The sequence below is a fragment of the Mauremys reevesii genome, linkage group 2, assembly GCF_016161935.1.
Source record: "Mauremys reevesii isolate NIE-2019 linkage group 2, ASM1616193v1, whole genome shotgun sequence".
Lineage (NCBI taxonomy): Eukaryota > Metazoa > Chordata > Testudines > Geoemydidae > Mauremys > Mauremys reevesii.
In genome coordinates, this window is record NC_052624.1 from 79,501,682 (window position 1) to 79,514,982 (window position 13,301).

The 13,301-nt window shown below is 43.0% G+C and overlaps 1 protein-coding gene across 5 annotated transcripts in view; it reads right to left on the bottom strand.

Moving 5' to 3' along the window:
• The window catches only part of ACAD11 (acyl-CoA dehydrogenase family member 11), a 56,480-nt gene that overhangs the window by 1,532 nt on the left and 41,647 nt on the right, over positions 1–13,301 (bottom strand). For 4 of the 5 annotated variants that reach the window (XM_039522911.1, XM_039522913.1, XM_039522912.1 and 1 more), the window contains exons 14-19: positions 10,414–10,480; positions 8,579–8,664; positions 8,290–8,361; positions 6,892–7,046; positions 4,576–4,692; positions 3,432–3,541 (exon numbers count right to left, since the gene is read on the bottom strand). In XM_039522911.1, coding sequence (XP_039378845.1) covers positions 3,432–3,541; positions 4,576–4,692; positions 6,892–7,046; positions 8,290–8,361; positions 8,579–8,664; positions 10,414–10,480 — 607 coding nt within the window. Of the gene's footprint in view, positions 1–3,431; positions 3,542–4,575; positions 4,693–6,891; positions 7,047–8,289; positions 8,362–8,578; positions 8,665–10,413; positions 10,481–13,301 lie in introns of those variants that run through there. The other variant, XR_005593725.1, reaches the window with a different exon arrangement.

The window sequence follows — 13,301 nt, forward strand, 5'->3', positions numbered from 1 at the left end:
GGTAATGTCACAGCAAAGAATGCAACCCAAGATTTTCTTTTATAGTTACCTGTCTTCTCAGTGAAAACCTAAAGTAGGCTGTTTCCTTCAGCCATGAAATAAGGAAACTTGTGGTGGTAGAATTGTTTGACAGAACAGAACTGGTTATGGGGAAGGAGCCACTCTTAATGAGTAGCGCTAGCCTAGAGGAAACAGGAGTCAATCCAAAATGGAAATTTTTCCTCAAGACTAAATTCAGCTAGGAACCCACTGCATGAAGCCAGGAGCTCTTTTCATGCATTTACAGCAGGGGTAGGCAACGTATGGCATGCATGCTGAAGGAGGCACAGAAGCTGATTTTCAGTGGCACTCACACTGCCTGGGTCCTGGCCACCAGTCCAGGGGGCTCTGCATTTTAATTTAATTTTAAATGAAGCTTCTTAAACATTTTAAAAACTGTTACATACAAAATAGTTCAATTATATATTATAGGCTTATAGAAAGACCACCTAAAAACATTAAAATGTATTACTGGCATGTAAAACCTTAAATTAGAGTGAATAAATAAACACTTGGCATGCCACTTCTGAAAGGTTGCTGACCCCTGCTTTACAGGATTGGAGCACTTGGAAAAGCCAGCATCAAATTGATTTAAGCAGCAAGCCTTTCCACATCTGCTGGCAATTGCCTGGTGGAAGAGCCTATCCTATTTGCACTTGCACTACCAGATGACTCAGTTTTTACTGTAATGTAAGCAGCCTGTTTAGAGTTCAGATACAGAGCCCTGAAGTTAGGGTTGGAAGGGACCTCAGGTCTAGTTCAACCCCCTGCTCAAAGCAGGGCCAGTCCCCAAATGGCCCCCTCAAGGATTGAATACTCAACCCTGGGTTTAGCAGGCCAATGCTCAAACCACTGAGCTATCCCTCCCCCCACAAGTTAACTGGTGCTATGTGAGGGAATAGAGCCATTTATCCTTCTACGACTAAGTACCATTTCCTTTTCACTACACCTAAACTGCTACAGTTCCCTTGGGTATTAACTGTAACCATGCTAGCTGCTGTTTTCAGTCCCCATGGAGGTCATCTATAGACTTGTCTGCTACTGCCTCTGAATCTGTCCTTTCACCGCAAGCAGCAGATGCTATGTGGTGGTGGGTTTTTTTGTTTTTTTTTTTTTGGGGGGGGGGGGAGTAGTGACTTGAGGGGGATAGAACCAGCACCTTTAAAATAGCCAGCACCAAGGTGAAAGGGTGTGTACACTGTGGGCTGGCCCCTGTCAGCTGACTTGGACTCAGGCTAAGGGGCTGTTTGACTGAAGTAGCTGTTCAGGCTTGGGCTGCAGCCTGTGCTCTGGGACCCTCCAGCATCTTACAGTGTAGTTAAACAGCCCCTTAGTGGAAGCCAGCAGGGATGGGCCCCCCAGAGTGCAGTGCAGAGTACAGCACATGCTGGCCATGCAAGCTCATGTCTGGCCACTAGAGGGGGAGAACTACACTTAAGTCTCACTTCAACCTCTGGAAATGCACTGTAATATTACAGTACTACCTGGCGGACCCAGCGCCACTAGGCTCACTCCCATGGTGATGGGTATTATACAAACAGGGCTTGAAGCAGGGGCTGTCTTATTAAGAGGGTGGGAGTGGAAACAAAGTGCCTTGCCCAAGATCACAGGGAAAGCTGGGATGTGAACCAGGAATCCCCATTCCATTGCACTGGTCTATTATCAAACGATGCAGCTACTGCCAGCAGTAGGGCTTGTGGGCCTCTGAAATCAGAACTGTATTTTGGTCCATAGATGAGAGCAAACTGACAAATCTAAGCCAGCTATGAGAAGCACTATTGATACTGAAACAGAAGTAGCCTGTGCCCATGTCTTGCAGTGGCATAGGTCCATCACTGCTCCTAGATTACCAAAGGAGGGTATGGTCTAGCTGCCTTGGCAGCTATTGCTGGCCTCTAAACTGTGACTTGGTGCTCTGATAACAGAACCTGGTACTGACAAGCTTCAGGACACACAATAACTATTTTTCAAACCTCTACTTATACCTGCTGCACTTGTGATCCCAGCAGCTAAGGGATATTTTCATTGTCAACAATAAGGTGCTCTATTGCTGAGACAAAGGGTAAGTCCTTAAATAAGGTTGGCACAAGCACTCTGAACTGAGCCTGAAGACCCAGCTTTGGAAGTAAACTGTACTCTAGCTCTAGGGCAGATTCTGCTCAGATTGTAAGGGGGGAAGGATGAATAGATCAAAGTTAATTATCACTCTCTTCAAAGTTCCTCTTCTGGACTGAGCCCCCTCACATGACAGATTAGCTGGAGTTAGTTTTAGAAAAATATTCAGTGTAAAATGTAGATTCTCCATCACTGAGTCATCAGAAGACACACTAGTTCAACCCCAGGTTATTCAGATCAATACAAGAATCACTGGGTGAAATTCCACAGTGTGTTATGCAGGCAGTCCAAGTAGATCACAATAGTCCCTTCTGGTCTTCACTGAATAAAAGTTTATTTTGTATATCACCTCTCTACTCTGAAGTGGCATAATGCCTTTGAGCAGAGGAGACAAAATTCTGCTCTCAGATGCAGCCCCACTGCCTTCAATGGAGGTGTAAGAGTACAGCATGGCTAGAGCTAGGCAGATAATGGATTGTTCCATTCACTGGCAGTCACAAAAAAAAAATCCATTTTAAGTTTGATCCAAAATGATTTAAGTTTGTAAAAATCAGAAGAGCAGCAGCGTGTCTTAGCCACTGGGCTCTGGGTCATTCTGTCTCTCCTGTTGAAGCTGTTTCACTTATTTATAAACAGTCACTGAAGTAGGGACTTGAACTAGGGTCTCCCATATCCTAGATGAGAGCCCTAAATTCAGGTCCCTGTTCTAATACTAATTATTTGTTTAAAAGTAAAACATCTTCCACAGGTCTGATTGAGAATGACCCAGAGCCCTGTGGCTAGGACACCCTGCTGCAATGTGAGGCTAAGGTTCAAATCCCTCAGCAGGCAGAGGAAGGAATTGAACCTGGGTCTCTGATACCTCATGAGACTGTCCTAACCCCTGGGCTAAAGGTGATCAGGGAGCTGGCTATCTTCCCCACTCCTCAAACTTTAAAAATCTAGTCATTTGCTTTTCTGAAAATGCCTGAGGTTGAAACAAAATTTTGAGATTGGGTCAAAAACATGTAATTTTGACATTACGAAACCATTTAGAGTATTTTGGGGTGGTCAAAACTATCTGACAAACTTGATAAAAATTCACATAGTTTTGGGTCCCTTGAAACTGCATTTTTTTTTAAATCAAATTACTTGCCAAAAAGAAACTGCCCAGCTCCAGTCCCAGCAGAATTTGGCTCAATCCCACCTGAAATGCAGAGCCTTTTAACCAGTTTGACAAGAAAGGGGAAATACTGCTAGTATTTTAGAAACATGGGATAGATATCCCTCCTACTCACATACGAGCCAAAGGAAAATCCTGAGAAACTCCAGCTCCTCCACAAACTTGGATTGCATAGTCCAGCACTTTAAGGACAGCTCTGGGTGCAACCACCTTGATCATAGCTATCTGTATTTTAACAAAACAAACAAACCTGAATGTAGGAGTTTTCCACCATAAGGGGTGTAGGAAATGGGAATTTCACACAGCTCTGGTCCTGTTTTTTCCACAGGACCAGTTCCAAGAGCTGGATTGCAACAAGCTGTGTGTTTGCCACAACTCAGGGACTTTGGAGTGCAAGCTTCCACTCCACCTTTAATGTGACTTTACCCTAACCTTCAGGAATGACCTCAGTGGCTACAAAAGGTTATTCAGTCTTTGGACACACAACAATTCTTGGTCTCTCAAAGACTGCCAACTGCTTTGTTCTGTGATGGGGACACTTGGACTAACATGTCATATCAAATTTGGGCTATATTCAAATAATTGTTGCAAGGTGCTAGCTCCCAAAGAAAGGGTACTTCACACCATGCAGGATTGTGGCCCAAGAGAGTAAGGTTCTGTACCTATCCTCTAGGCCATCCAAATGCACTCCACCCCATTTACACCTTTAGGCTTAGAACAACAAGTAATGATTTCACCTGGAACATAAATAAATATATCAGGTAAAAGATTACCAGTATCCAATCAATGACTGGGCATCTTTAACCTGTTCTAAGTGGCTAATAAACAGCAGTGATCAAAAATATTAAGCTTTTGCACAAGAGAGCACAGATTTAAGACAATGTAGTGACTCTTGGATTTCAGAATTTCCCCTGGTATTTTTTTGCTGGATTCACTGGGGTAAATCTATTAAGCAGAACTGATTGGAAAAGGGCAAGGAGGTGCCAGGAAATTAACAAAAAAAACCCCACCCAAGTTCTATTTTTCAAAACACAGTGAGTTTGCCTTTTTTTTTTTGACAACTGGAAAACATATCTTGTTAAAAAATAAATGGAAAATTGAATGTTCTGTGGCAGTGTTCTCTTCCATAAACAGGCTGGGGTTTGTCAAAACATTTCCACCAGCTCTATTAAGATAGGAGCGAATCCTGAAAGTGGGCTCTTTATTACTTTAATTTTTTTCCCCTCAATGACCAAAAAACCCAACCCAACCCTATTTACCTCTTTCCTTGCTTGTGCACTGCCCTTGGTATCAATGCTGCTGGCTGCTTTCAGTGTAAGCAATCGGGCCTGCTCAATAGCGATGCGGCTTTCAGCAATCCAATGGGCAACAACCTCCTGTAGAGACAAAGAGAAACCTGGGGGCATGAAACAGACCAACATCATCCGGGTTTCCAGAACAGCCCTTTGCCTCTCTTAGCTATACACCTGCAAAGTTTTCAATGCTGGAAATAAGGCTCCTGGATAGAAGTGGGCTGATCATGTGTACTCAGCACTTCTGAAAATCAGCCCACTTCTTCTACACATGAGAGAACCATAAATTAAAACTAACCAGACACACAGTCAACTAACAAAAGCTTTTCTTATCCAACTTAAGCCCAAGGCCTAAGTGGACAGAGAGACGGCAGCGTGTCTTCGTGGATGTGATGGGCAATATCGAGCCTCAGAGTTGCTGTGGTTCTGCTTCAAGTATCAGAGGGGTAGCTGTGTTAGTCTGGATCTGTAAAAGCAGCAAAGAGTCCTGTGGCACCTTATAGACTAACAGACATATTGGAGCATGAGCTTTCGTGGGTGAATAATACCCACTTTGTCGGATGCCACCCATGAAAGCTCATGCTCCAATACGTCTGTGAGTCTATAAGGTGCCACGGGACTCTTTGCTACTTTTGTGATTCTGCTCTTACACTAGAATCTAAAAAGAGAGAAAAAAGAACCACCCAACTGCCCATCCTCACTTGTTTGACTCTTCCCATTGCTCTGGCTCTGTGCACCTGCCTGCTTGCTACTCAGACTCTCCACTCCCTTCATGTTCTGGTAGTGTTGCCTACTTCTGCTCTACATGCACCTCCTCTCGTTGCCATTACTACCTGTTCAAACCCACCTCCCTGCAAAGTCTTTCCACGACACGCAAAAAAAAAAAATAAAAGTGTCAGGGACTAAGTTCAATTAGTTATCTCAAATGTCCAAATCTAGGGGGGAATGAGGGGCTTCACGACCTAGGGAAACAGTTGTGGTGTGGTTCTTAGTGCATTTGCTCTTTACTATTTTTGCCAATGTATTACTAATCCCACTATAGTCAATTGCACAAGCTCAGCTTGTTTGCAGTAATTTAAGACCTTGATAACAGCCCTCCTGTGCTGTCTTTCCTGTATGAGGCTGCCCTTCAGAGGGAACAGCCTCTGGGCCATTCACAAATGATAAAAATTCCATTTTGCACCTTTTGTGAACACAGCAGGCCAGAGCCTCAGTTAGTGTAAGTCAATGTAGCTGAGGATCTGGCTCAATAATTTTACCCCACAATCTTGTTTCTAGGGCTATGTTAGTGTTGTGGGCAGGAGAGTGCTCCTGACGCCAAAGCGCTGTTCACACCGTCGTCACTTGCCACTGGAGACAAAGCCTAACTTTGTTTGTTTGTTTGAAAGGGGCTCTGACAACGTGTGCACTTGGTGATTCCACTGTTGGACATGCTAACGGTAGTACTTTGGTTTTGTGTTTAATTGTTCCGTGTGATGTGCTAAGATGCTCATACAGCTATTTCTAATGATATCAGTTCTGTATAACTGTTTTCTAGAATCTGCTGCAATCACTTCTTTCCAAGCCTTTACTTTGTGGAAAAAAGACAAACAAACATTTGTGTCTGCTTGGCTGAGACCCAGAAATACTTGATGTCTGCCAACCAAAGGAAGTCTTCAGCACATCAATTTACAGACATAGCAAAACAGGCAAATGCTGTCAGGAAGGAATGTCTGACATATCAGGCCAAATACTCAGCCTGGCCTTAACATTGAATTGCACTGGCAAAAATAAAGTTATTTTCTGGCTATGATCACACAGTGCCCAGTCAATGACTGGGCCCACAAGTCAAAGCTAGACATCTAAGTGCCCAATAATGGTGAATGCAAATTTGTGCCCGCGAAAACAAGTCCAGGGTTTGCAGACGTGCCCTGCCTCTGGAGTCCTGGTCCATGCGGATCAGAGAAAACCAGCCAAAACTCTGCTACAAAATGTGTATTTAAATACAGTGAATGGGGCTTTAGTACTTGTTAGGAAAACTATAAGAATTCACTCAGATTGCAGATCTTGGCACAATCAAAACTGAGACTCTCCCAACCTTTAATATTTTCTTTCCAATCTGAGACAGATATTTAACCTACAGCATCTCAGAGTTGATGGGAATTGGCGGTTATGTGTAATGCTGTCTGACATCTCAACCTTTTCTAGAGTGATTGTTACCGTGGATGTTAGAATCCCAAGCTTCCACATGAGCTAAGCAAAGGGGTATTCATAGCAAACTAGGCAAAGAGGTAGTGTGCTTACATGATGGTACAGTTTCTTCCCAAAGGTCACCCTCTGAGCTGCACGCTCACACATTATCTGTACAGCAGATTCAGCTGTACCTATGGATCTCATGCAGTGGTGAATACGGCCTGGCCCAAGCCGACCCTGAGCGATCTCAAAACCTCTTCCTTCACCTGTGTGGTGGGAAACAAAATGGCCATGTGGAACTCATTTCAATGCTTCAAATAACTGCGCACCTCCGCTCTGAAGAAAATCAGTGGCCATACTGCAGGCATTGGCTGATGCTACCCTAGAGAGGAGCTTCTTTACAAAGATTATTTTGCAGCACTGTAGCCATTTTAATTGTTTAATACCTATATGTATTCACACAAAGCAACACACAGCAACTCCCACTCTCTCTTCAGGTTCTGTCAATACTATTTGTGCCTAAGGGGTTATTATTCTGGTTTCCAGTTGGGTTTGAATTACCTAATTTCTTACATTTTTATCAACTTTATGGCAGTTGAGGTTTTTTAATTTGTGGTTCCCAGAGCGTAACTGATGAATGTTCAACTGAAAGATCAGTTCCAAGAGTGATTCAATAAAACTCTGATTCAGCAAAGCACTTACATGGTGGGCGAAGAAGCTATATAAATCCTAGCTTCTCCCCAGATGAGACTTGGTGTGAGTCAGAGAGGTCAAAACGTTCCTCCTACAAGAAGGGGCAAGTAATAACTATTGTTGCCTATGCAGAATTCTGACGAGATCAGGCTTGTTCAGGATAGCATGGCCGTAGGCTACATCAGAATTCTGTTTTGAAAGACTTTGAGGCAGACCTGTCTGTTGAGAGGCCTGGGCTGTATTCAGAAGGAATTAGGAAGGAAGGAAGGAAACTTCTAAGAGGTTTGTTTGTTCTTGGATAAGAACTCCATAGCCTTTGCTTTGGCCTGCCACAGTGCAGGAGGAATTTTGGCACTGCTGGTACAGCAACCATATCTACTTAAAAACCAAAAAGATAAAAACTAAGAGTATTCTGCAATGTTAGGTTATTGCAGAAAGATAACATTCTGAACCCCTTTCCTGGCTGAGCAGAAGGTCAATAGGTTGGAAACAGATTAAGCACAATTTGTCTCCTCTTCTGCTATGAAGAGGAGACAACTCAGATGCTGCAGACTAGTCAGAGATGTTTTAAGGCAGAAAAGTACCGCTAAGGGACTGTGTGCTGGCCCAATTCAACTCCTGTTGACACTACTGTCAAGAATGAAATTCTCTCTCCAAGAGAAAGCTAAACATACAAAGGAAGAACAAAAGCTTAATGGCATATTCCCTACATAGTAAGGTTATTCATCACAGCTTTCATCAGATTTTAAAAGGCCACAATTACTTTGTTAGTATCATTGCAGTGACTTTCAAAGAACAGTTAACAGTGAAGCTCACCTAGTATTAAATTGGAGGCAGGTACTCGCACTTCATTAAAATGTATTTCAAAATGTCCACCGTGGGGCTGATCTAATCAAACAAAGAAAAAGCAAAATATCCATGTATAAAATTGGTTCTAGCCAATATTCACTCACAAATTACAGTGCTCAGTACTGATGTTCCTATTAGATATGCATTCAAGGAGTGTCTTTAGTACTTTATGTTTATAGTATAATTATTACTCCTGAGATCCCGAGTGGGCTCATACAAATGCAAACAGGGCTGATAATTACGATTTCATCCTTACCCAGGTAGCCAAACACGGAAAGAGGTCTTACAAGTTTCAAGCCTGGTATGTCCAGTGGAACTATGATCATACTGTGCTGTCTGTACCTGATCAAGACAAAAGTAACAGTTAGGAGAAATCTCAATAGCTATTTTAGATTTTTTTTTTTTAAGTACAACTTTTAAAAAGTTTTGTATGATCTGTACTCTCCTGTGCTACACATGTGGGTGGAGATGTAGGAGAGAGATGTGTTTAAGAATGGGGAGCAAGGGGGAGAAAGGAAGGTAAAATGCTGTACCCAGGGGGGCTGCGCAGCTGGACATTGGGTTCCAACACTCAGAGAAGGGTGCCAGATAGAAGGTGTGCGCCCTGAGTGTGAGCCTAAGGTTCTATAGTAAGCATCAAAATAGATGCCTTCATATTTTTCTCTCTGCTTGATGTACATGTAACTACAATACATTATGTCAGGAATAGTTGGGTTGAGAAGCCTGAGGAAATACTAAGGTCCCTGCTTTCAGAACTTGTGATATGAATGAACTGTTAAACCCCGTGATTCAATTAACTTTTCCATGTATACTGGCATCTCGATCTTGCCCCATTTATGTTAATGGGAGTGTAGACGGGTCGGACTCACCCCTGGGCGCCTCCTGCTGGTGACTCTGGGAATTAGCTCGTTTCAGTGCTGGAGCGCCCTCTGCAGGCTGGTGATCCACCTGTCCTCTGGCCCCCGTGTCCCTCCCTGGACCCAGTGCCCTTTTACATGGGGTGCTGCCCCTCAGCAGTAACCCCTTTCTCTCAGGGTCTCCCCTCTAAGGGAATCCCCACCCTCTATCCCCACCTTGCCTCAGTATTGGCTACTGCCAGTCATTGTCTAGCCCCACACTCTGGGGCAGACTGAAGTATCAGCCTACTCATCACTGGCAAAGGGGTTTGGACCTGCTGCCTTAGCCTACCTCTGGGCTGCCCTCTGCAACCCCCAGTACCTGTTGGCCCTTCGCTAGGCCGCAGCCTGGGGCTTTCCAGCCTGGAGCTCCTCAGCCTGTCCCCAGCCCTGCTTCACTCAGGTATCCAGTCTCAAGCTCCCTGCAGCCAGGCCCTTCTCTCTCTGAAGGCAGAGAGAGACTTTCTGGGCCTCTGGCCTCCCTGGCCTTTTATAGGGGCCAGCTGTGGCTCAGTTTGGGGCGTGGCCTCACCTGCAGCCACTCCCTCAATCAGCCCAGCTTTTAGAGCAGCAGCTCTCAAGCCCTGCCAGGCCACTTTTAAACCCCTCAGGGCAGGAGCAGAGGTTCACCCTGCTACAGGGAGTTTTGGCATTAACTTCAGTAGGAGCAGGATTCAGGCCTTTTGATTTGATTCTTGATTTTTCTGATCTGACAAACTGTGTATAGTTTTGCCTTTATTAATATTCATAGAACCATTCCCTCCTCTAGTTATGCTTTAATAACACAATTAAATGAATTAAAAATGTAAATCAGGTCTGGTGGTAGGCTTTAGTTTTAAAAAGTGAATATTCATTACGTTGATTTTAAAGGATACATTTTCAAAAGGCTGAAGGGAGAACTAAAGACATTAAGGCCATATGTTGTCCTTGATCCAATCCACACAGATCAAGAGTATCTTATGACTTGGACTCTTTATCTGAGAAATTCTGAAGTTTGGTCAGTTAGATTTCTGAGGGTACGTATTTGGCCTAAGGTTCCATTTCTAAACCATACTCAACTCTAACTGACCAATGCAATTAAAATGGTTCCATGTAAAGGTGTTTTGAGCAATGGCTGGTTCAATAAATGGGTTTTTAATTTGAATCTCATTGCTTGGATCCTGAACAAATGTCTCCGTAACAATTTAATTCTTACCTGGATGCAGAAAGATTTTTATTTTTGGCCATCACAATTGCAACTTTGCAATTTGTATTCCCAGCCCCTAAAAACACAAGAAAATCGCTTTTCACATAAAAATCTCTCTAGAGAAGTAATTTAAAGACGTTTCACAGAACAACTTCTTACAATGTTTCTTTAGTGTAACCATGGCAAAGGTGAGGAATCTATTATCTATGCTGTTTCTGGGCTATTGAATAGAAAAGGAAGTGCAACCACCTGATTAACATGAAAAAAAAAATCAAACAGAAAATGGCCTGGATCCAGTTCCATCATTCATTTTTATTTTCCTAGGAAAAAGATCAAACAAGGTGCTTGAAGAGGGAGTCTAAATTAATTCCATCACCCTTGCATTTGAGCAAATAACCAAGGCAAGCACTCACTCACTCAAACCAGATGCTACCCTCTTCAAGCACAGCCAGTTTTGTAAGCATTCTTTTTTCTCATTCAAAGTGCTTTGTTCTGGTTTCAAGACAAAACTAAACTCAATGGGAATTCTTATCTGAAAATACATCAGTAGTTTTTTGAGCCAGCCACTGCATTATCTGATATATGTTTGTGTCACAGAAAACCAAAAATGTAATGGATAATCCAAAAGATTATTCTAGGATGGATTATATGGATCTAGATGAGAATAGTGACTAAAAAATGACTTCTCAACAGATCTGCTCCCCCACTATGATCTATTCAGAGACCCATCTCCTTGCTTTAGTACCATCGCATAGCTTTGGTCCTTTTTACATCCTACAGGAACACCATAGCTATGGGAGAATGGGCTGGATTCTATTTGACCTTGCACAACTATCAGCAGAATTGTTAAATTGCCATGGCAATGCCCAATGAAGACATCACACTTACACAGATCATGTCACTGAGGATGGGATTTGACCTGCAGGATCTTTATTACTGGTGGTAATGAACCAAAAGCACAATTTGACTGTCAGATCCCAAGCTGAGGCTATGTCTACACTATCGTGGTAAATTGACCTAAATTACGCTACGCTAAATTTAGCTGTAGTCAACATAGCTTAGGTCGATTTACTGAGGTGTTTACACTGCACTGGGTCGACAGGAGATGCTCTCCCATCAACTTACTTTACTCCTCTCTTTCCTGGTGGAATACTGGAGTCCACCGGTGAGCGCTCTGCCATTGATTTAGTGGGTCTTCACTAGACCTGCTAAATCGACCTCTGGTGCATCGATTGCAGCAGCGTCGATCCCGCAGTAGTGTAGACATAGTCTCAAGTTTGCTGAGCTGGTAGCTAGTAAATCTATCCTGTTTATGGTGTAAAGTGAAGTGGTTATACGGAGATCACTGAGACACAATAACACGGTAACCCCACGATGACACTTTTCAAGTCACACTTCAGGGTAGTACCTCACGCTAATGGAACATCTTTTCCATACACCAAGCCGTTTTTCACTAATTCAGTACAATGGTGCCCATTTGGTATCAACTGACATTTAAACCATTCTCGTTTGAATAGCAGCTTTGAAAACATGTGGAAATGCTGCCCCAGCAGTGCTTGTGGGGGTCTCTACTGTATGGGGAAGTAGCTGGAAATGGAGCTATGGTGACCAGAGTCAAGCTGCCATAGGAGCTTTGACGATAACTACGCCTGCGGAGCATAGCCAGCCTGGCTTTGAAGAGAGCTGCCACCACAAAAGCACAGCCACCTTGACACAAGAACAGTCTACAGTTGCATGTCCTAAGAGTGACAAGGGTGGGAGAGAGATTTACTTTCTTCTGCTAAAGGCTGTTTTTGCTTGGTGGGCAAGAGTGCTGGCTGTTTACTTCCCTCTTTCCTGACACAACATTAGCTTTTCTTTAGTAGTGGAATTAGCAGCACTTTGTGAAACGTAAGCTGGAGATGTAAAGTTTGCAAACTGAAAAATCATATTGATAGAAAAATCTCTGGGGAAAAAAAAGGTCTCTTTCAAAAAAAGTCAGGAACAATTCACAAGATTCTGAATTAGTCTAGATTATACAGCAAAGTGTTCCCAAAGTGAAACACAGATGTCCCACTCAGCTGTAAAACAGATCAAGTTTGTACATTACAATGTACTGAGAAAAGAAATGGGAGTCTCTTCCAACCCCACCCCCACTCCTCTTCTCTCTCTCCAGCACATCCATGGGGTAGGTTTCTAGGTAGCATTTTTGTGGAGGAACAGCTAATGTGAGCGCCTGTGTCTCATGCCCCTAAGGACTCATGGTCTGTAGACCCTGGGAATTGGTCATGAATAGAGGTGATATAACTAGTAACAGATATGGGGAACAGCACTGTATAGTACATTGGTGAGTATTTTTCTAAAGCTATTTTAATTTAGCATATGTAAAGTAAAGGGTGCAGATGAAAACACTCACAGTATCAGACTGTTGGTGCTACAGATAACACCCAGGAAAAATATATTGCCCCTTCTTCTCAACAATGTTTATCTTGTAGTTTGTAATCCATGAGTAATGGTGTTATTTTCCTAACCCTTGAGTAATGCAGCTTTCATCATAAAACCTGTTTCAGGACAAAATGTGACCTTCTAGAATTATTATTTAAACAACTGAAAATCATTTTAAACTGCATCACTGTCACATTAAAAAAAAACTAGGAAAAAAGTTTCTATGACTCAATAATCGTATAGTCCAACAATTAGAAAAACTTCTCATTTTTAAGTTAGTGCATAGTTCAGCACTGAGACAAGACATCTGGTCAGATCTTATAAATCAATAGCACAATGGCACGGAGAAAAGGAAATATCTCAATCTTGGGCGCAGCACACAGGAGCCAGCAAACAGTGCTGAAAATGGGGGAGTCTGAGGCGAGACATTGGAAGGGGGGGGAAGACTTGTGTGCGTGCATGTGCTTTTCTTC